General features: G+C 43.8%; 1 protein-coding gene across 1 annotated transcript in view; it reads right to left on the reverse strand.

Moving 5' to 3' along the window:
* Window positions 1-2448: 2448 nt before the first annotated feature.
* Window positions 2449-27700, reverse strand: part of TSEN54 (tRNA splicing endonuclease subunit 54) — a 108483-nt gene continuing 83231 nt past the window's right edge. The window contains exons 10-11 of the mRNA XM_077459605.1: window positions 15751-15867; window positions 2449-2766 (exon numbers count right to left, since the gene is read on the reverse strand). Of these exons, the coding sequence (XP_077315731.1) occupies window positions 2616-2766; window positions 15751-15867 (268 nt within the window). The 3' untranslated portion in view covers window positions 2449-2615. The remainder of the gene's footprint in view (window positions 2767-15750; window positions 15868-27700) is intronic.

The raw sequence follows: 27700 nt of genomic DNA on the forward strand, positions 1-27700 counted from the left end.
TCTCCAACAATAACAAAAGAAAATTAATCATGGAATGCACTTGGCTGCTATTAGAAATCTTTCAAATGTTTTCCTTGCTCCAGTTTTTTTTAAATGGAACTCAAAATGGTTTCTGGAGTTATACAAGAGGTGCAGAAACACCTTTTATACTATTGTAAAATGTTGTATAATTAAGAAGCGTGCAACTAGGTTAATTGCCTTGTTACTAAATTAGTTCTGGAGAGTGCAAAGGCCTGAGAAAGGAATGGATCCAGTAAATGTCAGCAATGCAGTAACTGTAAAAGATTTTATTTATTTATTTTTTAATACAAAAAACCTTTGTACAGATGGAGACCTTTAAACTGTCAATGCATGTTTGCTATTGCTGCATCTTATAAAATAAAGTATAAGTTCATCTTTTCAGAAAAATGAAAAGAAAAAAAAATGAAAAGGTGAACTAACACCCTACATCTGCCAGGCCTCCCTCATGGGTGATGGGTAGTCAGTGCCCATAAAGCTGTCGTAGCGGTAGGGGGATTTGAGATCCCTGCTCTTCTCACTCTTCTTTCTGCAGTGCTTCTGGGATGGATGCAGGGGTCTCAAACTGGTGGCCCTCCAGCTGTTACGAAACTACGAGCCCCATCATGCCTCTGCCTGTGGCAGTCATGCTTGTAACTGTCAGCCTTGCAATGCCTCATGGGAGTTGTAGTTTTGCAACAGCTGGAGGGCCACCAGTTTGAGGCCCCTGGATTAGAGCAATTCTGATTGGCCAGCACTGCTTTGATCTGTTCTGGTATCATTTCAAAAAGAAGAGGAAGAAGAGTGGGGATTTCAAACCCATGGACTACTGCACCAGCTGCGAGGGAAGTACATATACAACAGGGACCAAGGAGGGTGTCTAATAATTTACTGGTTCACTTTTTTTTTTTTTGAAAGAGTGAACTATCCCTTAGTAACATCGTAACTTAAAGTGGATGTAAACCCACTCTCATCCTTTCTAAACTACTGCCATAGTGGTTATCTATAAGGATATGCATGCCTCCTGCATGTATCATTACCTGTCAAATGTCTCCCCTCTGTTACAAGATCCAAAGAACTGCAGATTCTGTAGGTGGGTCTGTTGTCCAGAGCTCAGTGGGCGTTTATTTTTATTTTTTTCAGGGTTACATCCACTTTTTAAGCTGGCCATAGATGGTTTGAATCTCGGCCAGTTCAGCAGGGATCAGTTGAGATTCGAACCATGTATGGGCAGGCTGATTGTACCCAGCAATTGACTTTGGTACAACCAGCATGTTGGAGTTCTAGCATGACAAACGGAAGAAAACAATGGCTCTGTGGAAGGGATTGCAATGACTGTGTTGATGGGGGGATTGAGTGATTTTCTTTTCTGCAATCCGTGGTTGCAGGAAGGAAAATTGCATCATCTATGGCCTTCCTTAACGTGTATCCAAACCTAAGAACAAAACAAATCCATGGATGTGGGGATCTGCATTCGTTTTCTTTATTTTTATCTGAGGACACTGCCATTAACACACTTCTGACAGGACAGGGTGCTCACTTAGTGTACGGTACCTATAGAAAGAATATTGGGGGGGGGGGGGGGGGTGTTGGGACCTTAAATGAAGCACATGGTAAATGTGCCTCCACCCCTGGTTCGAGTAAACAAAAAAGGAGGTTTGGGACTTTAAACGAGGCTGTTGACTTGTTGAAATTGGATACATGTAGACATATTTGATAGACATAAATATCATACCATCTCCAATTAATCATGTCCATACAATCTTTTGTCAAAATTACATTATGGCGATGTGCCGTAAATATGACATGTGTTCATACATGAATTTATACAACAACTTTACTAACAATTTTTCCTCATTGTCATGTGCTGTCAAGCCGACATGTATATATCCATGTATCCACGATGTCCATGCCATGTGTGCATGTGTATTTATATATGAAATTACTTTTCCACATGTTTTGTACCATGTCATGTACTCCAATATATATTTATGCCTATCAAATATGTCTACTTATTATCCAACCTCAACAAGTCAACAGCCTCATTTTAAGTCCCAAACCTCCATTTTTGGCACCTATAGAAAATTATCCTCGTCACCCCAGGCTGCTGTATCCTGATTTGGAATACAAAACCTCTCTCCCTTTCCTCATCTACATAAAACATATAGGGGAAAGGTGTTGTGTACCCAACACACTGGGTAGGGTCAGTATCAATAAAATTACAGTGCAGTACAGGCAGAATCCTCAGGAAGTCAGGAGCCCACCAGATGGTATTTTTTGCATTTATCAGATATAACAAAATGCTTTCAATTGTTCTTTCTAAGGGTTTACATACCCTTTCATATTCTATATTAGACTGTTAGATGCGAGAGTTCTTTTGCACAAAATTTTAGCATACACTCAGTAATTAAGAAAAAAAAAAAAAAAAAAAACTTAGAAGAAGCTTTTCAGTTTATAGTCTTAATTCTGTATTTATTAAAATAATTCATTTTACTGAAACAAGCATGTTTGCATTTTGTTTCATTCTGCAAAAGGTCAGGAAAAATATATCAATTACATTTATTCCCAAATTCATGTAAACGCATGGCTCTGTGTACATGCTCAGTTGCTAGTCTTCTTCAAGGATATACATCCACAGGCAGCTGAAAGTCTTTGAAAGTGTAAAAGGCCACTTCTCCATAATCCACCAGAGCAAACACCACAGGTACATCTCCACTTTGATAGGCCAGGTTCTTCAGCATATGTAGAGTGGGAATCTGCTCATCAAAGCTATAAGAAGGGAGGACAATGGCTATTAATTGCATCATTTTCAATTAACACATAGTTTAGGTTACTATTGTGTTGTCACTTTTAATGTGACTTACACATTTGTTTTTCCATATTCTTGCTATTGTATAAAAGAAGAGTCTTCAGTGAAAAGAAAACACTACTCACCCTTTCCACTCTCCAACTACATCCTCCTCTGCTGGACGCCAGTTAAATGAAGCGGAGCATCATTCAACCTACTTTCTGTAAGCCAAGGTTATGATAGACACTCCCCAGGGGTGTATCACCAAGCAGCCTGGACTGACAGAAGAATGCTTTATCTGGAGTCCCTACAGCATGGATGACCATCCACTGCTGGAGGGAAAGTAAGAGTACCCCACTTAACAGGTGACTGTGCAGAAGACACCTGGAAATCATACAAAACTTTAATGTATGTGAGCTGCCTTATCTGAAAGTGGGCTTTAACCCCTTCCTGCCCTCAATCTGTATATTAAGGCAGCATTGTTCGGTGAAAACATTTACAACATCCTCCCCTTGAGAGTCACCAGCAGACAGTGCAGCTGTTGGTTTTCAATCCCGGCTTCCATTAGCCACTTAAGCCCCGGACCAATTGTCAGCCTAAGGACCAGAGGTCTTTTTACAATTTCGCACTGCACTGCTTTAACTGGTAATTGCGCGGTCATGCAATGTTGTACCCAAATGAAATTTGCGTCCTTTTCTTCCCACAAATAGAGCTTTCTTTTGATGGTATTTGATTGCCTCTGCGCTTTTTATTTTTTACGATATAAATGGAAAAAGACAGAAAATTTGGAAAAAAAAAGAAAAAGATATTTTTAAATTTTTGTTATAAGAAAAATCGTATAAACTCAATTTTAGTCATACATTTAGGCCAAAATGTATTCAGCCACATGTCTTTAGTAAAAAAAAATGTCAATAAGCGTATATTTATTGGTTTGCGCAAAAGTTATAGCGTCTACAAACTAGAGTACATTTTCTGGAATTTACACAGCTTTTAATTTATGACTGCCTATCTCATTTCTTGAGGTGGTAAAATGGCAGGGCAGTACAAAACCCCCCAAAATGACCCCATTTTGGAAAGTAGACACCCCAAGGAAACTGATGAGAGGTATGTTGAACCCATTGAATATTTTTTTTTTGTCCCAAGTGATTGAATAATGACAAAAAAAATTGTTTACAAAAAGTTGTCACTAAATGATATATTGCTCACACATGCCATAGTTATATGTGGAATTGCACCCCAAAATATATTCTGCTGCTTCTCCCGAGTACGGGGATACCACATGTGTGGGACTTTTTGGGAGCCTACCCGCGTACGGCACCCCGAAAACCAATCACTGCCTTCAGGATTTCTAAGGGTGCAAATTTTTGATTTCACTCCTCACTACCTATCACAGTTTCGAAGGCCATAAAATGCCAAAATAGCACAAAACCCCCCCATATGACCCCATTTTGGAAAGTAGACGGCCCAAGCTATTTACTGAGAGGCATGTTGTCCATGAAATATTTTATATTTTGCCACAAGTTGCGGGAATATTACAAACTTTTTTTTATTTTTTTGCACAAAGTTGTCACTAAATAATATATTGCTCACACATGCTATGGGAATATGTGAAATTATACCCCAAAATACATTCTGCTGCTTCTCCTGAGTATGGGGGGATACCACATATGTGGGACTTTTTGGGAGCCTAGACGTGTATGAGACCCCGAAAACCAAGCACTGCCTTCAGGATTTTTAAGGGCATTCATTTTTATTTCACTGAGCCTGAATCTGACGGATGAGTGACTTACTCTTCACTATCTGTCATGCTCAGAAAGGTGTAGGCCTCTTCACTACTGTACCTTCGCTTTGCCATTTTGGGCTCTAAATTTAGTGGTACACTAGTAAGATTCACAGGTAAAAAAGCACCTAGGCTGTCAGCGACTGTATAAAACGCTACCAAAAAAAACTGTTAGCGGTCGCAGGGATCAGGCCTGACTCTGCGAGCGCTGCAGTTATGTGTTTAGTGTTTTGTAAGTGACAGTGATCGATCGATCGATACTGCACTTGGGTGGGCTAGGCAGAGAGGCAAAACGCAGGTGCTAGCAGGTATCTGGACTGATCCCGCTAACAATGCGTTTTTTGGAACCCTAATATAGATCTGATCAGATATTGATCTGTTCAGATACTATACCACTACGGGAGGTGTATGCTTTGCTCGTGGGTGTTAGCGGTACTGGCACTAACCTAGCGCTGCCTGGGGCGACGCAGACCCTATCTGACCCTAAAACCTAATTGATATCACCCGCCGGGTGATTAGGGGGTTAAACCTTTATTGGGTAATAAATGGAGGGTGCCCTGATGCTATAAAAAGCAAAACTAACTAACCAGCGTCACCCATAACACTTACACGGTGATCACTGGTGAAAGGGTTAACTAGGGGCAATCAGGGGGTTAAAACCTTTATTAGGTAGTATATGGGGGTACCTGACGCTATATAAAAAACTGACGGGGAACTAACTGGATAACCAGCATTACCAGTGACACTTATACGGTGATCACTGGTGAAAGGGTCAACTCTAGGGGCAATCAGGGGGTGACAGGGGGTTAAAGTGTGCCTATGTGTACCTACGTGTCAGTGGACTGTTGGTGCATTTACTATGTCTTATCTCCTTGCGTCCGGTCAAAAAGACCGCCACAAGGAGAGTGACATCACTTCCTCCTGCCTGTGTTTACACTACACAGGCAGGGGAAGCTTCTCATTCCCCAGGAGCGATCGCGAGGGGATGGCCAGAAACCAACGGCCATCCTCTCATCCCGGATCGCTCCTGAAGTGAAACGGACTACCGCAGCCAGCGGGAGGGGGTCCTGTCGAACCCCCCACCCACTGGAAGGCAGGCACGTACGTGCTTGTGCCTGTCCGTGCCATTGTGCCAACGTATAAATTACATGCGGCTGTCCTTAAGTGGTTAACAATTCCAGTCCCAACTGATAAATGGGAACCAACCAGTCAGCTATGACATTATATGCAGGCTACAGACTTAAATGGCAAAATAAGCCTTTAGCCTGCAGATGAACACTGCCACCTTATTGCTGAGATGGGATCTGCTGTGCCAACTATTAAATAATGCAGTTGTCAGATTCAATTACATTAATAAAGACAATAAATTAACAAAATAAATATGATTTTTTTTTAACTTAACTGTTTTCTTCTTGTTTTTATTTTAAAAAAGTGTACTTTTCCCCCAAAAAATTTAGTTTGTAAGACCGCTGCACAAATACGGTGTGATAAAGTATTTCAACGACTGCCATTTTATCCTCTAGGGTTTCTGAAAAAAATATATATAATGTTTGGGGGTTCGAAGTAATTTTCTAGCAAAAAAATAAATGATTTTAACTTGTAAACACCAAGTCTAAAAAATATGACCAATGCTTAACCACATGCTGACCAGCAAATGACGATGTACGACGGCACAATGGCATGGCTGGGCAAATGGGCGTACAAGTACTTCCCCTCTAAATAGTGGCATTGTGGGCGCATGAGCGCCGCAAACTCCACGACCGTGCCTGCGGACTCGATGCCCGTCAGCACCCCGGGGATCGTGTCACGGAGTGGCAGAACAGGGAGATGCCTTTGTAAACAAGGCATTTTCCTGTTCTCCCTAGTGACACGACAGAGATCTACTGCTCCCTGTCATCAGGAGCAGTGATCACTGTCATGTCAGTGGTAGCCCTTCCCCCCCAGAGTTAGAACACCTAGCTAGGACACACTTAACCCCTTGATCCCCCCCTAGTGTTTAACCCCTTTCCTGCCATGTCATTTACACAGTAATCAGTGCATTTTTGATCGCTGTATAAATGACAATCGTCCAAAAATAGTGTCAAAAGTGTCCGATCTGTCCGCCATAATGTCGCTGTCACAATAAAAAAAAAAAATCACAGATCGCCGCCATTAATAAAAAAATTATAATAAAAATGCCATAAATGTATCCCTTATATTGGAGACACAATAACATTTGCGCAAACCAATCAATATACGCTTATTGCGATTTTATTTACCAAAAATATGTAGAAGAATACAGATCGGCCTAAACTGAGAAAATAGGATTTTTATTACAGCTTACCTGTAAAATCATTTTCTTGGAGTACATCATGGGACACAAAGCCATAGTATTAACTATATGGGTATATAGGCACCTTCAGGTGATTGACACTGGTATACCACATATACCCCCTCCTCCTACCAGGAGTACCTCAGTTTTTGTAGCAAAGCAATATACCTAAACCCCGGAAAGAGGGGAGGGACCTCTGTGTCCCATGATGTACTCCAAGAAAAGGATTTTACAGGTAAGCCGTTATAAAAATCCTATTTTCTTTATCGTACATCAGGGGGCACAGAGCCATAGTATTAACTATATGGGGCATCCCATAGCAATGCTATTTGAGGGGAGACACAACCCGTAGGGCACCCCCAGACCTGAGGACCTATACCGCTGCCTGCAGCACACCGCCCTAAGGCGATATCCTCATACCTCCTTACATCCACCGGAAAAAAAACCTTGTAAATGTATGTACTGAAGACCAAGTTGCGGCCTTGCAGATTGAGCCATGGAGGCCTGGTGACACACTACCCAAGAAGCACTAACCGCCCTGGTAGAGTTTGCTTTGACTTGAAAAGGTGGAATCTTACCCCTTAAATCATAAGCCTGAATTATAACTTGCTGAATGCACTTAGAGACAATGGATTTCAACACAGCCTGTCCTTTCCTAGGACCTTCTGGCAACACAAACAAGACATCAATCTTCCAGATCTGAGCAGTCATCTTTAACCACATCAATACTGGGCACTTTCACCCCTTCCTTCCTAGTCCAATTTTCAGCTTTCAGCGCTCGCACTTTCAATGACAATTGCGTGGTCATGTACACATTGTGTGTGTGTGTGTGTGTGTGTATTATGTGTGTATATATATATATATATATATATATATATATATATATATATATATACACACACACACACACACACACACACACACACACACACACACACACTGGATATAAAAAGTCTGCACACCCCGGTTAAAATATCAGGTTTCTGTGATGTAACAAAATGAGACAAAGATTAATCATTTCAGAACTTTTTCGACCTTTAATGTGACCTATAAATTGTACAACTCAATTGAAAAGCAAACTGAAATCTTTTAGGCGGAGGGAAGTAAAATAATATGGTTGCATAAGTGTACATACCCTTAAACTACAACTTTGTTGAAGCACCTTTTGATTTTATTACAGCACTCAGTCTTTTTGGTATGAGTCTATCAGCATTGCACATCTTGACTTGGAAATATTTGCCCACTCTTCTTTGCAAAAACACTCCAAATCTGTCAGATTGCAAGGGCATCTCCTTGTGCACAGCTTCCTTCAGATAACCCCACAGATTTTCAGCCAGATTCAGGTCTGGGCTCTGGCTGGGCTATTCCAAAAGTTGAATCTTCTTTTGGTGAAGCCATTCCTTTATTGGTTTGGATGTATGCTTTGGGTCGCTGTCATGCTGAAAGATGAAGTTTCCCTTCGTATTCAGCTTTCTAGCAGAAGCCTGAAGGTTTTGTGCCAATATTGACGAGTATTTGGAACTGTTCATAATTCCTTCTACCTTGACTAAGACCCCTGTTCCAGCTGAAGACAAACAGCCCCAAAGCATGATTCTGCCACTACCATGCTTCACGGTGGGTATGGGATTCTTTTGGTGACGTACATTGGTGTTTTTGCGAACATATATTTTGGAATTATGGCCAAAAAGTTCAACCTTGGTTTCATTTGACCATAACACATTTTCCCACATGCTTTTGGGAGTCTTCAGATGTGTTTTTTGCAAAATGTAGTCGGGGTAGGATGTTTTTCTTTGTACTTGCCAGATATTTCTGTAGCTCCTTTAATGTTGCTGTAGGCCTTTTGGCAGCCTCCCTGGCCAGTTTTCTCGTCGTTTCATCAATGTTGGAGGGACGTCCAGTTCTTGGTAATGTCACTGTTGTGCCATATTTTCTCCACTTGATGATGACTGTCTTCACTGTGTTCCATGGTGTATCAAATGCCTTGGAAATTCTTTTGTACCCTTCTCCTGACCGATAGCTTTTAACAATGAAATCCCTCTGATGCTGTGGAAGCTCTCTGCGGACCATGGCTTTTGCTGTAGGATGTCAGGAAAGACCCACTAGAACAGCTGAACTTTATTTGGAGTTCATCAGAAGCACTTTAAATGATGACAGGTGTGTACTGACTCCTATTTAACATGAGTTTGAATGTGATTAATTCTGAACACAGCTACATCCCCAGTTATAAGAGGGTGTGCACACTTATGCAATCACATTATTTTAGTCGTTTTATTTTTATGTGATAGACCAACACAAAGTGGCACAAATCTGTGAAGTGGAAGGAAAACAATAAATGGTTTTCAAATTTTTTTTACAAATAAATATCTGAAAAGTGTGGCACTCATTTGTCAATACTTGGTAGAACCACCTTTCCCTGCAATTACAGCTGCAAGTCTTTTTGGGGATGTTTTGCCCATTCTTCTTTGCAAAATAGCTCAAGCACTGTCAATTTGGATGGAGAGAGTCTGAACAGCAATTTTCAAGTGTTGCCACAGATTCTCAATTGGATTTAGGTCTGACTGGGCCATTCTAACACATGAATATGCTTTGATCTAAACCATTCCATTGCAGCTCTGTTTAGGGTCCTTGTCCTTCTGGAAGGTGAATCTCAGCCTTAATCTCAAGTCTTTTGCAGACTCGAAGCCCTTGTACACACGGTTGGACATTCGGAAGGAAAATGTCCGATCGGACTGTGTTGTCGGATAATCCAACCGTGTGTGGGCTTCATCTGACTTTTTCTGTCAGAATGTCTGACCAACAAAGTTTGAGAGCTGGATATAAAAAATTTCCGACAACATGATCCGATCGGACTTTGTCTGAATCGTTTGTAGAGAATTCTGATCGGACATGCTCAGATCAAATTTCTAGACCAAAGCTATTGGCTACTAGCCTGAACGTAGTCCCGCCGTAACTAAATAACGTTACGAACGATCTGATTTTCCGACAACTTTATCCAACTGTGTGTATGCAACACCAGTTTTGGACAAAATCCGTTGGACAAAATCCGACGGATTTTGTTGTCGGAATGTCCGACAGTCTGTACAAGGGCTAACAGGGTTTTTCGAAGATTGACCTGTATGTGGCTCCATCAATCTTCCCATCAACTCTGACCAGCTTCCCTGTCCTTGCTGAAGAAAAGCATCCCCACAACATGATGCTGCTACCACATTTCCGGTGGGGATGGTGTGTTCAGGGTGATGTGCAGTGTTAGTTTTCCCCCACACATAGCGTTTTGCTTTTAGGCCATACAGTTAAATTTTGGTCTCCTCTGACCAGAGCACCTTCTTCCACATGTTTCTTGTGTTCCCCACATGGCTTCCCACAAACTGCAAACGGGGCTTCTTATGGCTTTCAACAATGGCTTTCTTCTTGCCACTTCCATAAAGGCAAGATTTGTGGAGTGCACGACTAATAGTTGTCCTGTGGACAGATTCTCCCACCTGAGCTGTGAATCTCTGCAGTTCCTACAGTTACCTTGGGCCTTTTGGCTGTTTCTCTGATTAATGCTCTGAAGACAGATAGACCCAGAGGACTGGCAGATCATGACAGCAGCCCTTTCAAAATGCTCCAAGAATGTTCTCATACTCCAAAATGCCTACAATATAGATGTTAATATACACCAGTTACACTTTCCATCTTATTTCCTTCTCTGTTTACGGGGCCGTTCACAGGAAGGAACTATGGCTAATATTTGGTGGGAATGTCCTAAGTTATGCAGACTAATAGCCCTTGTACACACGGTCGGAGATTCCGACGGAATGTGTCCGATCGGATCGTTTGGCGGATATTCCGACTGTGTGTGGTCTACATTGGACTGTATCCGAAAGAAAGTTTTCCAACTTAATGCTCCGATCGGACATACTCCGATCATGTGTAGAGAATTCCGATCGGACAAAGTGCCACGCATGCTCAGATTAAATTCCTACACCAAAGCTATTGGCTACTAGCGTGAACGTAGTCCCGTCGTAACAAAATAACGTAATCACGTCGGATTTTCTGACAACTTTGTCCGACCGTGTGTATGCAACAGTTTTGGACAAAATCCGACGGATTTGGTTGTCGGAATCTCCGACCGTGTGTACAAGGGCTTAGAATTGCACAATTAACCGTTAAAAAATCGTGACCTCGATTCACCCCTTCTGACGATCTCTCCTGCAGAGGTTGCCGATTCTTTCATATAAACAAGTGGAGAAACTATCTGCTCACTCAAAAGACAAACATCTGGGCAGTCTGTTAAATTTTTTTTAACTTGCAACATTGTAACTAAGCTTCCTTCTTAGATCAAAGGGATTTTTCTGACACTTCTTTCTTAAGTTAAAATCAATATGTTTTGCTAGAAAATTACTTGGAACCCCCAAACATTATATATATTTTAGCAGAGACCCTAAGGAATAAAATGGCATTTGCTGCAATATTTTATGTCACACTGTAGTTGCCCAGCGGTCTTTGAAATGCATTTTTTTGGGAAAAAAAAAGAAAAAAATGAAACAGTAACGTTAGGCCAATTTTTTTGGTTTTAATGTGAAAGATGATGTTACGCCACGAGAATCGTGATCTATCTTATAAGCAAAAAAATTGCGATTCTCATTTTAGCCAGAATCGTGCAGCTCTACAGACTATGGGTCAGGGTTTATTCCCTCCTTCACAACATGTTTCACACTAACCTCAATAGAGACCCATACAAGCCCCTTCTTTGTAAACTGATATCAGAACTGCTTCGTCTCCAACTGGCTCTGCATCTTTTTACCTGCAACTAAGTTGACCATTGTGAGCTTGGAAAACCCCTGTGCTGAGCTTTGAAGCAGTCAAGAACAGTATGAAAGATATCATTATAATTGAGGAAATTGACGGCCTTTGCCTTGGATATCCATAATAAATTTCTCAGGGTCTGGCAGCCGTGGATAACATACAACAAACCTTCCAGGTTTGATAAATTCCTTTCAATTTAAGTGATCTCCCGCAATACATCCCGGTGGACTCCTCCCCTTCTTTTTCCTCTTCTCTGAGCTCTTTCCTTTTCACTTTATTTTTCAGCTTTCATTCTAGCTCTTTTCTTTTTATGTATAAATGTCTTTTACTCACCACGCTGCCGAGCGTGGGTTTGGTGAGGATGGTAAGGCATCCACTCTGTCTACCAGTTCCATGGTTTTGTATTCTTTATTAAAAAATTTGGGTGTCTAGGTTTTAGTCCAACATGCACTACAGTCTGGAGTATTAAGCTCTCTTCATCAAGGACTTAAGTTGATATTTTATATTGTATTTGAGAATTATGCAACATTCTTTTTGCACCCCTCTGTTGGGATCTTTTCCTTTATGCCATGTTTGATACAACCATCCCTTTGTCGAACTAACTTGTTACATTTATTTTTTGCAATAAAATACTTTTGTAAAAAAAAAAAAAAAAAATCCCAATAAAAAACACTTACGTTTTTGGTTGTAACATGACAAAATGTGGAAGATCAAGGGGTATGAATACTTTATCAAGGCACTGGGTGTGTGTGTGTGTGTGTGTGTGTGTGTATGTATAATATATATACACACACACACACAGTATATTTATTTTTTAAATAAAAAAAAACTAGGTCTATAAAAATACAACCTATGCAAAAACAGATCCCTTGTAGAACAAGAAGCAAATACCACAAATTATAATGGCCAAGGGAGTTTCAGGGACCGATTAAGGCAGTCATTTCAAAACCTCTGTAACAGTTTGCCTTAAACATTGAGGAAAAATCTCCACATGATGTCATTAGCATTCTCTTGTGGTTATGAAAATGCATAATGGACAATATTTATCTAAGTGTCTGATATATAAGATTGTCATAAATAACCTGAATACAGGGGTCATTGTGAATTAGAGACTTTCCTAATCATGCATATGCTCATTGCACAAGTCACAAGGTCCCAGGTCTAAAAGGGATGCATAGATATCCTCCCACCTACTGTTCCCAGGGAGATATATGGTTTAGTTTGTCACCTATGGCTGCTTTCCTGTTTTTGTTATAGTTGGGGCCTTGGATAAGCACTTCTTATTGACATTATGTAGATCTGTCTGTCAAGTCATAGCTCCTAACTCAACTCTGCATGGTTATCAAACATCAAATGCAAGACGTTTTTGCAGCTTGCCCGCAGCTGTAGAGCTCTTGTCCTAGTGATGACTCCAAATGCAAGAAACTTGGTGCCCAACTCAAAATGGTTGCATACTTTACTATAGTTCATGTTGGGGAAGGGGGGGGGGGGGGCTGCGCGGCACCCCCTTCCCCAAGGCACCCCCCATTTTGAGGGCACGCGGCCCAGGAGGGGGGGGGGGGGCGCTCGCTCAACTCCACACCCTTTCCTGGCCGACCAGGTAGCGTGCTCGGTTAAGGGTCTGGTATGGATATGGGGGGGACCCCCACGCCGTTTTTTCGGCGTAGGGGGTTCCCCTTAAAATCCATACCAGACCTAAGGGCCTGGTATGCTCCTGGAGGGGGGACCCACGCCGTTTTTTTTTTATTTGCCATGGAGTTTCCCCTTGAGAGCTCATTCTCTGACTTCGCCACGGCAAAAGTCGCCTAGCCTGGGGCGACTTAAAGTCGTGTTGTAAGTCGTGTTGAAGTTGCCTCCAAAAGTCGTGTTGAAAGTCGTGTTGCTCCTGTGTGAACTGGCTCCAAGGGTGTACTCCTAATCTCAGCTCGTTACCTGTATAGAAGACACCTGGGAGCCAGAAATCTTGCTGATTGATAGCAGATCAAATACTAACTTCACTCATTAACCACTTGCTTACTGGGCACTTAAACCCCCCTCAGTCCCAGACCAATTTTCAGCTTTCAGCGCTGATGCACTTTGAATGACAATTGCGCGGTCATACAACACTGTACCCAAATTAAATTTTTATCATTTTTTTCCCACAAATAGAGCTTTCTTTTGGTGGTATTTAGTTGCAGCTCGGAGTTTTATTTTTTGCTAAACAAACAAAAAAAGATGCAAAAAAATAAAAAAAATAAAATCATGTTTTAATAGTTTGTTATAAAATTTTGCAAACGGGTCATTTTTCTCCTTCATTGAAGTGCGCTGATTAGGCGGCACTGATAGGCTGCATTGGTGGGCACTGATGGGCTGCATTGGTGGGCACTGATGGGCTGCATTGGTGGGCACTGATAGGCTGCACCGGTGGGCACTGATAGGCACAGTTAAGGCGGCACTAATAGGCACAGATAAGGCGGCACCGATGGGCACAGATAAGGCGGCACTGATGGGCAAAGATGGGCACAGATAAGATGGCACGGATAAGTGGCACGGATGGGTGGCACGGATGGGCACTGATAGGTACCACAGATAGATGGGACTGATGGGCACTGATAGGTGGCACTGATAGGTGGCTCTGATAGGTGGCACTGCTGGGCACAGATGGGCAGCACTGCTGGGCACAGATGGGCGGCACTGCTGGGCACTGATGGGCGGCACTGGGGTGCAGCACCTTTGAGGCAGATTGGGTGGCACTGTGGGTGGCACTGTGGGTGGCACTGTGGGTGGCACTGTGGGTGGCACTGTGGGCACTGACGGGGGGCACTTACTTTTGCTTTTATTTTATTTCAGGATGGCACTGCGGGAGGCAGGTGGGCACAGGCAGGTGGTCCCTTGTTAGGATGGCCGTGATCGGGACTGATGTCCCGATCACGGCCGCCGGCGATCGGCTTTTTTTTTCTCTCCTCGCGCTGTCAGCGCGAGGAGGAATAATAGCCGATTACCGGCTCCGTTCTATCACATGATCAGCTGTCATTGGCTGACAGCTGATCACGTGATAAGGGGTCGGGATCGACCCCTTACACGGATCGGTGATCAGGCGAGTCTCACGGACTCGCCGATCACAGAGCACGCCTCCCAGTGTTAACCCCTTCCCTGCCAGTGACATTTATACAGTGATCAGTGGATGTTTTTAGCACTGATCGCTGTATAAATGTGGCTGGTCCCGAATAAGTGTGAAAAGTGTCTGATCTGTCCACCGCAAGCCTGCTAAAAAAAATAATAAAAAATAAAAATAAAAAAATAAATCACTGATCACCGCCATTACTAGTAAAAAAAAAAATGGATAATAAAAAAGCCATAAATATATTACCTATTTTGTAGATGCTATAACTTTTGCACAAACAAATCAATTTACATTTATTGCGATTGTTTTACCAAAAATATGTAGAACAATACATATTGGCCTAGACTGAAAAAAGTAAAAAAAAATTGCCTGTCTTTTTTTTTTATTGTGCAAAAAAAAAATAAAAAAAAAAGAAGTGATCAGATACCACCAAAAGAAAGCTCTATTTGAGGGGGAAAAAAGGACATAAATTTTGTTTGGGTACAACATCGCACAACTGCATAATTGTCAGTTAAGCAGTGCTGCATCGCAAAAAATGGCCTGGTCATTAAGGGGGCAAATCCTTCCGGTCCTTAACTAGTTAATCAAAAGATCATTTCAATATTCTGATTAAATCCAATACATTTTTTTTTTTTTTTCCACTGCTGTTTTAGCCATTTTGCATATTTAGTGGGATCAAACTGAAAATAACACAACTGAATAATAAAAGTGACCTTGTTTTGGACATCCAATTGGTTAAAAAGTTTGAATGGTCGATGGGTGTATGGCCAGAATAACACCGATAGGTGTCATGTGCACAGAACCAAATATTAGCACAAACAAGCAGCCACTCAGTTTAGATGAGCTTAGTCAGTAAAGAATAACAATGTACCTAGCACTGTACATTCTCCCACAAACACCTGATGAGTCTCACAGTGACAATGACAACTAACCTAAAGAGGAAGTGTTGTGTTAATATGAGCAATAGCGTTTGCTCTACTCACCTTCGTACACACAAATGCGCATAGGGCTTCCCTGGTTTAGACTTCCTAAATACCGAGGTTCCATCAGCCTGATACAGGTTAAAGTGGATCTGTAGAAGTTTTGGCATCTTTTGAATCCTGGTAAAGCAGAAAGGCAGTTATATAGGTTCGTCAAATTGTCTTATAAAGTGCCATTAAAGCACACCAAATCTAAAATATGTACATCCAAAACTATGCTGCATATGACAGTCAAAAAAATGAAACCTACTACAGAAACATACACCAGAGATAGCAACATTAAAATGAGGCAAAGGCTTTTTTTTCCCAAATTACACATTATGATAGACCTCTTTGATAAGCGATTTAAGATTACAGTATCCTTACAGCAAGGCTGATCATGTGACCACTGTCCCTCCGGCTTCTGATCATTAGACCAAGAGCTATCTGAGAGCTTGGTCACTGTGCTGTGATTGCGCTCTCAGCAGAGAAAGCTTTGCCACCCATGGATACACATGTGCGAAGCATTAACATTAAAGTCCACCCTCTCTGCCATTACACATATTCATTACATGGGCAGCAAGCGGTTAAATATGCCCCTTGTATAAAGACTATAGAATACCCTCTGTTCATCTCCATAATATAGGAGGAGGTGTTTTGTGGTGCACAGAGACAGCTGGGGAGTACAGCTCAGACAGAGTGCACAGGAAGTGATTAGCTCAAAAGATTTCCGACAAGATCAACAGGTTATTTATTTGCAAAAAGAACACTTTCAATGGTATTTACCAAACCAAAAGGGAGCAACAAAGAAAAGTTGATTTTATGGTTTACATATACTTTAATTTTCTTTAATCTTTTAAAAAAAAAAATTGTAACTTTAAAGTGGTTCTAAAGGCAAAACGTTTTCTATCTTAACCACTTAAAGAGATTGTAAAATCAGAAGGTTTTTAATCTTAATGCACTCTATGCATTAAGATAAAAAGCCTTCTGTGTGCAGCAGCCCCCCCTCAGCCCCCTAAATACTTGACCTCTTTGTTAACGAGTGTGTCAGCTGTCCGAGATTCTCCCACCTAATTGGCTGAGACACAGCAGCGGCACCATTGGCTGTCGCTGCTGTTAAAGTCAGCTAACCAATCAAGAGAGAGGGGGGGGGGGGGTGGGACCATGCCAGGACTCCATGTCTGAATGGACACACAGAGCTGTGACTCAGCTCCGGTGCCCCCATAGCAAGCTGCTTGCTGTGGGGGCACTGAACAGAACAGAAGAGGGACCCGAGAAGAGGAGGATCTGGGTTGCTCTGTGCAAATCCACTGCAATAAAGCAGGTAAGTATAACGTTTTTTTTTAAATATATAAAAATAACAGACTTTCCAATCATTTTATGGACCGGGCCTATTTTTCAGACTTGGTGTTTACAAGTTAAAATAATATTTTTTTTCTAGAAAATTACCTAGAAGCCCCAAACATTATAGATTTGTTTTTTTTTTAAAAACCCTAGAGAATAAAATGGCAGTTGTTGCAATACTTTCTGTCACACCGTATTTGTGCAGCGGTCTTACAAGCGCACTTAAAAAAACAAAAAAAATATTATTTTTTTAATTCAAAAAAGTGTAAGTCAACAGTAAAGTTAGCCTATTTTTTTTTTAGATTGTGAATGGATGATGTTACGCCTAGTATATCGATACCCAACATATCATGCTTCAAAATTGCACCTGCTCGTGGAATGGCAACAAACATTTACCCTTATAAATCTCCATAAGCGACGTTTAAGAAATTCTACAGGTTGCATGTTTCGAGTTACAGAGGAGGTCTATGGCTAGAATTATTGCTCTCTAACGATCGTGGCGATACCTCACGTGTGGTTTGAACACTGCTTTCATATGCAGGTGCTACTCATGTATGCATTTGCTTCTGTGCGCGAGCTCGGCGGGACAGGGCGCTTTAAAAAAACAGGATTTTTAAAACGGCTTACCTGTAAAATCCTTTTCTTTGATGTATATCAGGGGACACAAAGCCATAGTAGTTACTATGTGGGTAAATAGGCCACAAATAGGTGATGGACACTGGCACGCCCTAAGACCAGAAGTGTACTCCCTATATAACCCCTCCAATTACCGGGAGTACCTCAGTTTTGTAGCCAAGCAATACAAGTGTATACCAAGAAGGGAGGGACCCCTGCGTCCCCTGATGTACATCAAAGAAAAGGATTTTACAGGTAAGCTGTTTTAAAAAACCTGTTTTCTTTTCATACATCAGGGGACACAGAGCCATAGTAGTTACTATGTGGGATGTCCCATAGCAATGGCAACTGAAGGGAGGGAGACAACAAAAAAGTAGGCAAAAAAGAGGCTAGAGGACACTGAGCCCAAAGGCAATATCCTTATGACCTTTAACGTCGATTTGATAAAATCTGGTAAAATGTATGAAGTGAAGACCAAGTTGCAGCCTTACAGATCTGAGCCATAGAGGCCTGATGATGCACCACCCAAGAGGCACTAATCGCGCTGGTTGAGTGTGCTTTAACATGAAAAGGGAGGAATTTTCTTCTTTAAGCCATAAGCTTGAACAATCACTTGACAAATCCATTTGGAAATAGTAAATTTTGATGCTGCCTGTCCCCTTTTTGGACCTTCTGGCAGTACAAACAAAACATTAGTTTTGCAAACCTGAGCAGTCGCCTTTAAATAGACTCTGATTGCTCTTACTACATCAAAGGAATGTAGTGCATTCTCTTCCCTAGAGTGAGGCTCTGGGAAAAAGACGGAAGAATAATATCCTGGTTTAAATGAAAACCTGTCACCACTTTTGGTAGGAATTCAGAATGAGGACGCAAAACCACCTTATTCTTATGCATGATCAAATATGGCTCTTTACAAGATAGAGCTGCTAGTTCCGATACTCTTCTAGCAGAAGAAATGACAACCAAAAAGATTATCTTTCTTGTCAAAGAAAAGGCTCAAAAGGCTGACTTTGCAAAGCTGATAAGACCAAATTTAAATCTCAAGGATTTAGAGGTGCCTTGATAGGGGGATTAATCCGTGTTACCCCCTGAATAAAGCTACGCACCAGAGAGTGGGAAGCAAGAGGCCATTGTAAAAACACTGACAAGGCCAAGATCTGGCCCTTGATAGTACTCAAGGCCAGCTTAATTTCCAATCCCATTTGCAGGAAATCAAGGATCCTACCCATGACATAGTTCCTAGGGTGCCAACCCCTGGATCCACACCAAGAAACCTATGCCTTCCAGACTCTATAGTAAATGATTCTGGAAGCCAGCTTCCTGACATTAACGAAAGTAGACACTACTGAAGGAGATAACCCACTGTTCTTTAGAATGTGGGTTTCAATAGCCAAACCGTTAAATTTAGCGTCTGTAAGGTAGGATATAATATCGAACTTTGTGCGAGAAGGTCTGGCCATAATGTCCAAGGGACTCCTACTGCCATCTTTATGATCTCGGCAAACCAAGATCTTCTGGGCCACCAGAATCACCTCCTTCCGTTCCTGCTTGATCCTGTGGAGAAGGCTCGGAAGTAGCAGAACTGGAGGAAATGCATAGATCAGTGAAAACTGATCCCATGGGAAGACTAATGTGTCTGTTGCGCATGCTAGCGGATCCCTCGTTCTCGACACAAGTTGTCGACTTTGTTGTTGAATCTGGATGCAAACAGGTCCACGTCCAGAATACCCCATCTCTGACATATAGGAAGATGTCGGGGTGAAGAGACCATTCCCCCGGAAATAATTGTTGGTGACTCAAGTAGTTTGCCTGCCAATTTTCTATTTCTGGAATGAAAAATCGCCGATAGGCAAGGAATGTTGTTTTCTGCCCAAGCTAGAACACGATTCACCTCTTTTTGGGCTGCACAACTTCTCATGCACCCCTGGTGATTGATGTAGGCCACAGCCGTAGCATTGTCGGATTGAATCCTGACAGGGAAATCCCTGAGCGTCCAAGATTCTAGTGCCAGACGTATTGCCCGAATCTCCAAAATGTTGATAGGCAAGGTCCTTTCTGACTTGGATCATCTCCCCTGGACAGAATCTTCTTCCAGGACTGCTCCCCAGCCTAGAAGGCTGGCATCTGTTGCCAGGATATTGGCAGAAAGGATTTCCCCTTTTGGAGGTTGCTGGATATCAACCACCAATTTAGGCTCTGACGTACATTGGGAGACAAGCGTATTGGAAAATCCAAAGCCTGAACCTTCTTGTTCCAGACCGTCAGGATGGTGTTTTGCAGCAGTCTTGAGTGAAACTGTGTGTAAGGGACGGCCTCGAAGGAGGCCACCATTTTCCTTAACAATCTCATGCACATCCGAATGGAAAGATTTTTCATTGTTTTGACAAGTTGAATTAGTCATATAATGGAACTGATTCTTGTCTGGGGTAAGAATACCTTCTTCTGTACGGTATCTATGACCAGCCCCAAGTACTGTAATCTCCTTGATGGTTTTAGGGAGGATTTTTCTAGGTTGAGTATCCAACCTAGAGATTCCAGGTAGTTTACAGTTGTGACTAAACTTTCGTTTAGACGAGAGACTGAATTATCTATTAAAAGTAGATCATCTAAATAGGCTAGGACCATTATGCCCTGAGCCCTTAACCTGGCTAAAGGAGGTGCCAGAATTTTTGAAAACACCTGGTGAGTGGTAAATATTGGCATGTGGAGATATGCATCCTTGTTATCGATCGATACCAAAAACTCTCCTCCTTGCAGGATGGAAGCAACCGATCAGATTGATTCCATGCGAAAGGACCAGATATTTAAGTGCCGATTCAGATCATTGAGATCTAGAATGGGTCTTACCTCTCCATTTGGTTTTGTAACCGTGAAAAGGTTTGAATAAAAACCTGTGCCCTGTTCCTCTACCATGAACCTCTGATATCACCAGACTTCTTCTCTGGATCCCTGGGAACATTTGATCTTAGGAAACGAGGAGATGGAAACTCTCGGAACTCTAGTTTGTAAGCTAGAGAAACTGAGGAAGCCACCCATCTGTCTTGACATTGTTCTTTGAAAATTGCAGGAGCCTTCCCCCTACCCGAGCGAGCAGGGGCGTCCCTTCATAAGGAGGCTTTAGCATTCTGCTTTGCTGGCTTTCTGCCCCAAGACCTCTTTTGACACTGGTGCTGCCCTTGGGGTCGAGACTGCCTATAGGCTGATGCACCTGGCACAGGTGAGGAAGCACGCTTAAAGGAAAAAAGTTTAAACTTCTTCTTTACTGGCAAAAGAGAGCTTTTCCCATTAGAGATCATTTAGATGTATTTATCCAGATTGCCCCAAATAGCCGTTCACTATGAAAGGGGAAACTGGACAAGAGTTTCTTACACGGTGCTTTGGCTGACCAATTTTTCAGGCACAGAACTCTGCGAGAATGCACTAGTCCTAGCATAAGCCGTGAGGCTTGAATGATAGAATCTTTCATAGCATCTACTGTGCGTCTGATACTCCAGCCCACTGCTGGGCCTGCTGATCAGGCAGAATCTTAAGTATCTCCACAAACCGTTCCTTAATGGACTGAGATACACCAATTGCCGCAAGAACCAGTTGAGCTACTGAACTTGATAAAGACATATTGCTTTCAGAAAGAAGTTCCAACATTTTATCTGTTGGATCCTTTAACATTAGCGCATTATCCACCAGACATGTGAGACTCTTGTTCACTGAGGCGATTACAGCATCAACTGCTGTAACCCCCTATTTCTTATAGAAATCCTCCTCCATAGGATAAAGTGTAGAAATTTTTTTTTTTTTGGGGAGAATAATATTGATTATCCGGATATTCCCATTCAGAATATATAAGCTTTTTTAGCCATGAATGAATAGGAAAGGCACCCCCAGATAGGGGAGGTTTTAGTGATCCCAAACCAAAGGTGGGTTCATCAAGAGCCTGTGCTGCAGGCAGCAAAAAGGTTGAACAAACCAATTTAGTAAGAGTGCACAAGCAACCTGTCTTATGATGCTACTCCCTCTGTATTAGAATCCTCAGAAGAGGATATATTAGTATCTTCCAAATCTCTTGGAAGATCTTCCTGATCCCCTGCCCCTCAATAAGAGAGTCCTGAGCACAAGATGGGGATCTGCTACGTTTAGACCCACTATGGAGAGCATAAATCTTTTCCAAATTAGAAATGGTAGATGAGAAAACCTCCTGTGTGATATATATAGGGACTGAAGTGTCCAGCGCAGCTGCAAAAAGTCTCCCCAGACGGCTCAATCTGACTGGCCACATCACTCTCAGAGGAGGATGACATTCTTTTGGAAATGGATTTAGTTTGTTGTGAAACCATGGACCCTTTAGAACCCTTAGAGGAGTTCCTGGTCCCTCTTCCATTCATAGCCTGAAGCAAAGCAGAGGCACTACCAAAAAATGTACACTGCTAGGGTATAATCCAGCGCTATAAGCTGCTATTAATACCTAGCCTGGTAAAGTAACAACGTGTCAAATGAAAATGCCTGTGTGACCAAACCTGAAGTAAGCACACACACAGTGCTTTAAAAACTTCCTCCACATGCAGCCGATGTCTGACACCATTATCCCTGCCACGCTGATTACTGCCCCCCCCCCGTTTTCAAAAGAAAGAATTTTCCCACGTAAGTGGCGGTCTCCAGGCGCTAAGCAAACAGCTGGCATGGCGGGGGGGGGGTGCAAAAACCACCGCTGAGCGGCCACGCAGGTTTTTTTTTTCAAGAAAATACTTCTTTCGGCATACAATTCCCCCAAAAGGGTTAATTTCAACATGGGGGGGGGGGGGGGGCGCAAGAGGAGAGACCAGTCCCCCCCTTACTTACCGGAGGATCTGCCTGCTTTTGGCCAGAGGAAGAGAAGGAGGAAATGATGGGTCCTGGCACAGCGCTGTTTCCAGCATAAGGCGGTGAGTGCTCAATACAGCCCCCAGTGGTGACACATAGGCATGCCAACATTATAATCTTAAAAAGAGAAATTCATAAGAAAATCCAAAGATATTTCTTAGAAATCTCCACTTACCTTCCCGCCGCAGGGTTTCTGAGATAGACCCAATCTTCAACCTTCACGGCGGGCTCCGAAACCTTCAGGAACAGGGGAACCTAGAGGTTACCCTCAATCCTGGACCTGCAAGAGCACCCTGCCAGTAAAAACTTTATGGCCTACCAAAAAGTACTAGATCCCAGGGTGCAGCTCTCTAAAAAGAGAAGCATTCGCAAGCAAAAGTAGGAATTTTTGTACTCACCGTAAAATCCTTTTCTCTGGGTTTCCCGACTGACACAGCTCCTCTCTTAGTCATTGGGTTGTTACGCCACCTTTAGGAGAATACTAGGCATTACATGTTATGTAAAACACAGAACTTTCCAGTTCCACCCAAGGGGCGGTCCCTTAGGCAACAATCCCCCAGCCTGCCATGTAGTCATCAGTACGTCAACAAGCAGTATAACGTAAAGAACAAACAGGAGGGGTGGGTGCTGTGTCAGTCGGTGAATCACAGAGAAAAGGATTTTACTGTGAGTACAAAAAAAATCCTATTTTCTCTTATATTCACCGACTGACACAGCTCCTCTCTTAGCCATTGGGACGTCCCCAAGCAGTGCCAAACGAGAGGTGGGAAAACAGCACAAAACTTCATCCACTATAGCAAGTGGGAACTAGTGTAACTATACCCACAAAAACAACAGTGTGTGGAAAAAAACCACCACAAAAACAGGGTACACTTCAACAGGAGGGACTACCTTCAACCGCACCAAAAAACTGCAGTAACTAATGCAACAGCGCATTAACTCAAAAGGTACTGCGTTTTTATCCAAAAAAAAAAAAAAACAGGTAAAAGGGGAATATTGCATATACAATTGCAACTATACAGCCACCTGCAAAACTTTGCAGCCAAAACATGCATCAGCCGATGCACTGACGTCTACCTTGTAGAACTTGGTAAACGTGTGGACAGACGACCAGGTCACCGCTTTACACACTTAAACGACAGACTGATGTCAGAAAGCCCAAGACGTTTCGATTGCCCTTGTGGAGTGGGCCGTGACCAGAAAGGGGGGCATCTGCCCTTTCAAGGCGTAGGCTTGCACTACAATCTGTCTAATCCTCCTGGAAATGCTGGCGGACGAGACCACCATGCCTTTCTTTGGACCAGCCACCGAAACAAACAGTGAGTCTGACTTCCAGAAGGGAGCCGTGGCAGACAAATACACTTTTAGAGCCCGAACCACATCCAGAGCGTGAAGGGCCACCTCCTTAGGATGTGTCTGCTTAGGACACAAGGACGGTAACACAATGTCCTCATTGATCTGAAACGCCGAGACCACTTTCGGCAGAAAAGATGGTTGCGGATGCAACGCCACCTTATCCTTGTGGATAACCAGATAGGGCGACTTGCAGGACAAAGCCGCCAGTTGCGAAACCCTCCTGGCCGATGTGATGGCCATTAGAAAGACCACTTTCTGGGAAAGAGTCAACAGGGGAATCTCCCTATTTTCAAATGGCGGTTTTTGAAGCACCGATAAAACCAGGTTCAGATCCCATGGGGGTAACGGTGGACGCACCGGAGGGACTACATGACGCACCCCTTGGACAAAAGTACTCACTAGTGAGTGAGACGCCAGAAGTCATTGAAAGAAGACAGCCAAGGCTGATATTTGTCCTTTAATGGTGCTTAACGCCAATTTCTGGTCCACCCCTTGCTGGAGAAACAGCAGGATCCTGGATATAGAAAAGGAGCGCGGATGCCATCCTTTCTCCTCACACATGGAGATGTAGGCGTTCCAGGTACGATGATATATCCTACGAGAGGAAGATTTCCGTGCTCTCAACATAGTTGGGATCACAGAGTTCGACAGACCCAAAAGCAGGATGAAGAATCGGACTTTGAGACAGAAGGTCTTCTCGTAACGGCAGTCGCCATGGGACGTCCGCCACCAGGCGCACTAGGTCTGCATACCAAGGACGCTGAGGCCAATCTGGGGCAACCAGAATTATTGGGATCCCCTCTAATTCCACTCTGCAAAGAAGACGTGGTAACAGCTTCAGTGGAGGAAAAGTGTAGATCAGCTGGTACTGATCCCATGCCATCAGCGCGTCTGATGCGTCTGCTCATGAATCCCTTGTCCTGAACACAAATCTCGGCACCTTCCGATTGAGACAGAAGGCTAGAAGATCCACATCTGGTGTGCCCCACCGCAGGCACAGCAGCCTGAATACCTCCGGATGCAACGCCCATTCTCCTGGGTCCAGCATCTGTCAACTTAGATAGTCCACCTGCCAATTCTTCACTCCCGGGATGTAAATGGCCGACAGGGCCAGTACATGTCACTCTGACCACCGAAGCATGTGAGCGACCTCCCGTGCGGCGGCTGAGCTTCTTGTTCCTCCTTGGTGAAGGACGTATGCCACTGCAGTGGCGTTGTCTGACTGGATCCTGATCGGACGCCCTTGCAGTCTCATCGACCATGTGGAGAGGCATAGCCCGATCGCTCTTAGTTCGAGCAGATTGATCGACAACTTGGATTCCTCCGTTGACCAGAGGCCCTGAGCCGACTGAACCCCCATCACTCCACCTCAGCCGGATAGGCTGGCGTCCGTTGTGATCACTGTCCATTTCAGAGGCAGGAACGACTTCCCGGACTGAAGCACCGGGGACCTCAGCCACCAGATCAGGGAATCTCCGACTAACTGGCTCACCTGGATCTGTCGATCTAGGGACAACGGAGATTTGTCCCACTTTGTCAAAATCTCCCTCTGCAGAACTATGGCGTGGAACTGGGCATATGGTACTGCCTCAAAGGAGGCCACCATGAGTCCCAGGACTCGCATGCAGAAGCGAAGCGTTGACCACTTGCGGTTCATCTGCAGTTTTACCGTGGCTCTGAGAGCCTGCAGCTTGTCTGAAGGGAGAAACACTCTTGCTTCCCTGGAGTTCAGCAGTAAGCCTAGGTACTCCAAATGCTGAGTCAGTACTACCACCAACTTTTTTAGGTTCAACAGCCACCCAAATTCTTGCAGGGTCTGAATGGTGATCGCCACATCCTCTTCTAATTCTGAGGCAGAAGATGCTCTCAGGAGGAGATTGTCTAGGTATCCCACAATCGCAATCCCGCGTTGCGGCAGCAACGCCAGGACTGGAGCCAATACCTTGGTAAAGACTCGGGGGGCTGATGCCAAACCAAAAGGGAGAGCCACAAACTGGTAGTGGGCTTCCCCAACTGCAAACCTAGAAATTTTTGATGCCGGAGGCATATGGGTATGTGCAGGTATGCATCCTGGATGTCTAAGGACGCCAGGGAGTCTCCTTGATGGAGTGCAGCGACTACTGAGCGAACTGATTCCATTCTGAACCTCTGTACTTTCACAAAGTGATTGAGGGCTTTTAGATCCAAGATCGGCCGTACCCCTTCCTTCTTGAGAACTACAAACAGGTTTGAGTAGAACCCCTGGAAACGTTCTGATTCCGGAACAGGTACAATCACCCCGCGATTGAGCAGGTCCCTTACTGCCCACAAGAGGGCCTCCCGGCGAGCCGGGATAACGGGTATGCTGGAGGGGAAGAACCTGTTTTGCGGCCAAGAGAGGAACTCTATCTTGTAGCCATAGGAAATCAGATTGCAGACCCATTGGTTGGACAGTCGAAAGGACCACCGAGTTGCAAACTCCCAAAGGCGACCCTGAGTAATGGGTAGTGGCAAACCTTCATGAGGTAGCACTTTTGCTTGCAGGCTTGCGGTTCCAGGGACGTTTCTGTCCTTCAGTGGTCGTCCTGTTGGGCTGGGGACGTTTTGTCGAAGCTCCGGGCGGAAGAAAAAGCCGTTTGTGAGCAGAAAAAGAGGGCCCTTGCCTACGGCGTGTCTCTTAGCCTTCCTGGCCTGTGGGAGTAGTGTACTCTTAGCATCTGTGGTATTTTTAATAATGTCATCTAAAGAGGCTCCAAAGAGCCGGTCGCCAAGGAAGGGAAGAGCCACCAGGGCTTTCTTGGGTGCCTGGTCAGCAGACCAGCATTTCAACCAAATCAGGCGCTGCAGCACAACTGCTGACACTAAAGCCTTGGATAGCAGGGGAAGTGTATCCTGGGCCACGTCACAAACCTTCTTAAGGCCTTACACTAGCTGGTCTGCTAGTTCTACGCAGACACGAGAAGCCTGTTCTCCCAGTTCACAGTTTTGCCCACTCAGTGTCTGCGACACAAACACAAGTGCGGATGCCAGTACTGGTCGCATAGCTAACCCCACAACCGTAAACAAGGAATGAGCCACTGCCTCTGCCTTCCTGTCTGTGGAATCCTTAAATGTAGGAGTCCCCTCTACCAGGATTGTGGTTACTTTGTTTAACCCGGATACTGGGGGGTCCATGACTGGAGGAGCCTATGACTTTTTGAGAAGGCTTTCCTCAAAGGGGTAACGCACCGCCATGTATTTGGGGACCGAAAAGGTCAGTTGCGGGCGACCCCATTCCTTGTAAATGAACTTGTCAAAATAAGTCAGATACAGGAACACCTTAGGCTGGCTTACAGGACACAAAAAGGGACCGCTACATCAGCAGAGGCTCCTGAATCTTCAGGGTATCACGCACAGCTGTGATAAGTGCTCCAACAAGCGCTTTGTCGCGCACGGACCCGGACGGACTTGTCCTCACTGTCCAAACGGTCCTGGTCAGCGTCATCTTAAATGACAGAACAGGGGTCACCAGCCTCAGCAGGGCCAGAGTCTGCGTCAGAGCTCTCCCCAGAGGGGGGGCAGGGGCCGCTTTTTAGCACCTTTGCGCCCACGCACCTCCTCCATCTTGGCAACTAACGAATTGAGGACTGCCGACAAGGTGTCCAAAGGCACTGCGCATTCCGCAGGTCAACCGGTTGCAATTGCCTGGATTTCGGGGGAAGAAACACCAGTTTCTGAAGCCATGCTGACCCTACCCTGTCTGCAACCTGAAGGGCACTTAGAACAGTGACGGCATAGTTGCATAGTTAGTAAGGTTGAATAAAGACACCAGTCCATCCAGTTCAAC

Source organism: Lithobates pipiens, unplaced genomic scaffold, assembly GCF_037356315.1.
Source record: "Lithobates pipiens isolate NorthernLeopardFrog02 unplaced genomic scaffold, aLitPip1_a1.2 Scaffold_28, whole genome shotgun sequence".
Taxonomy (NCBI): Eukaryota; Metazoa; Chordata; class Amphibia; order Anura; family Ranidae; genus Lithobates; species Lithobates pipiens.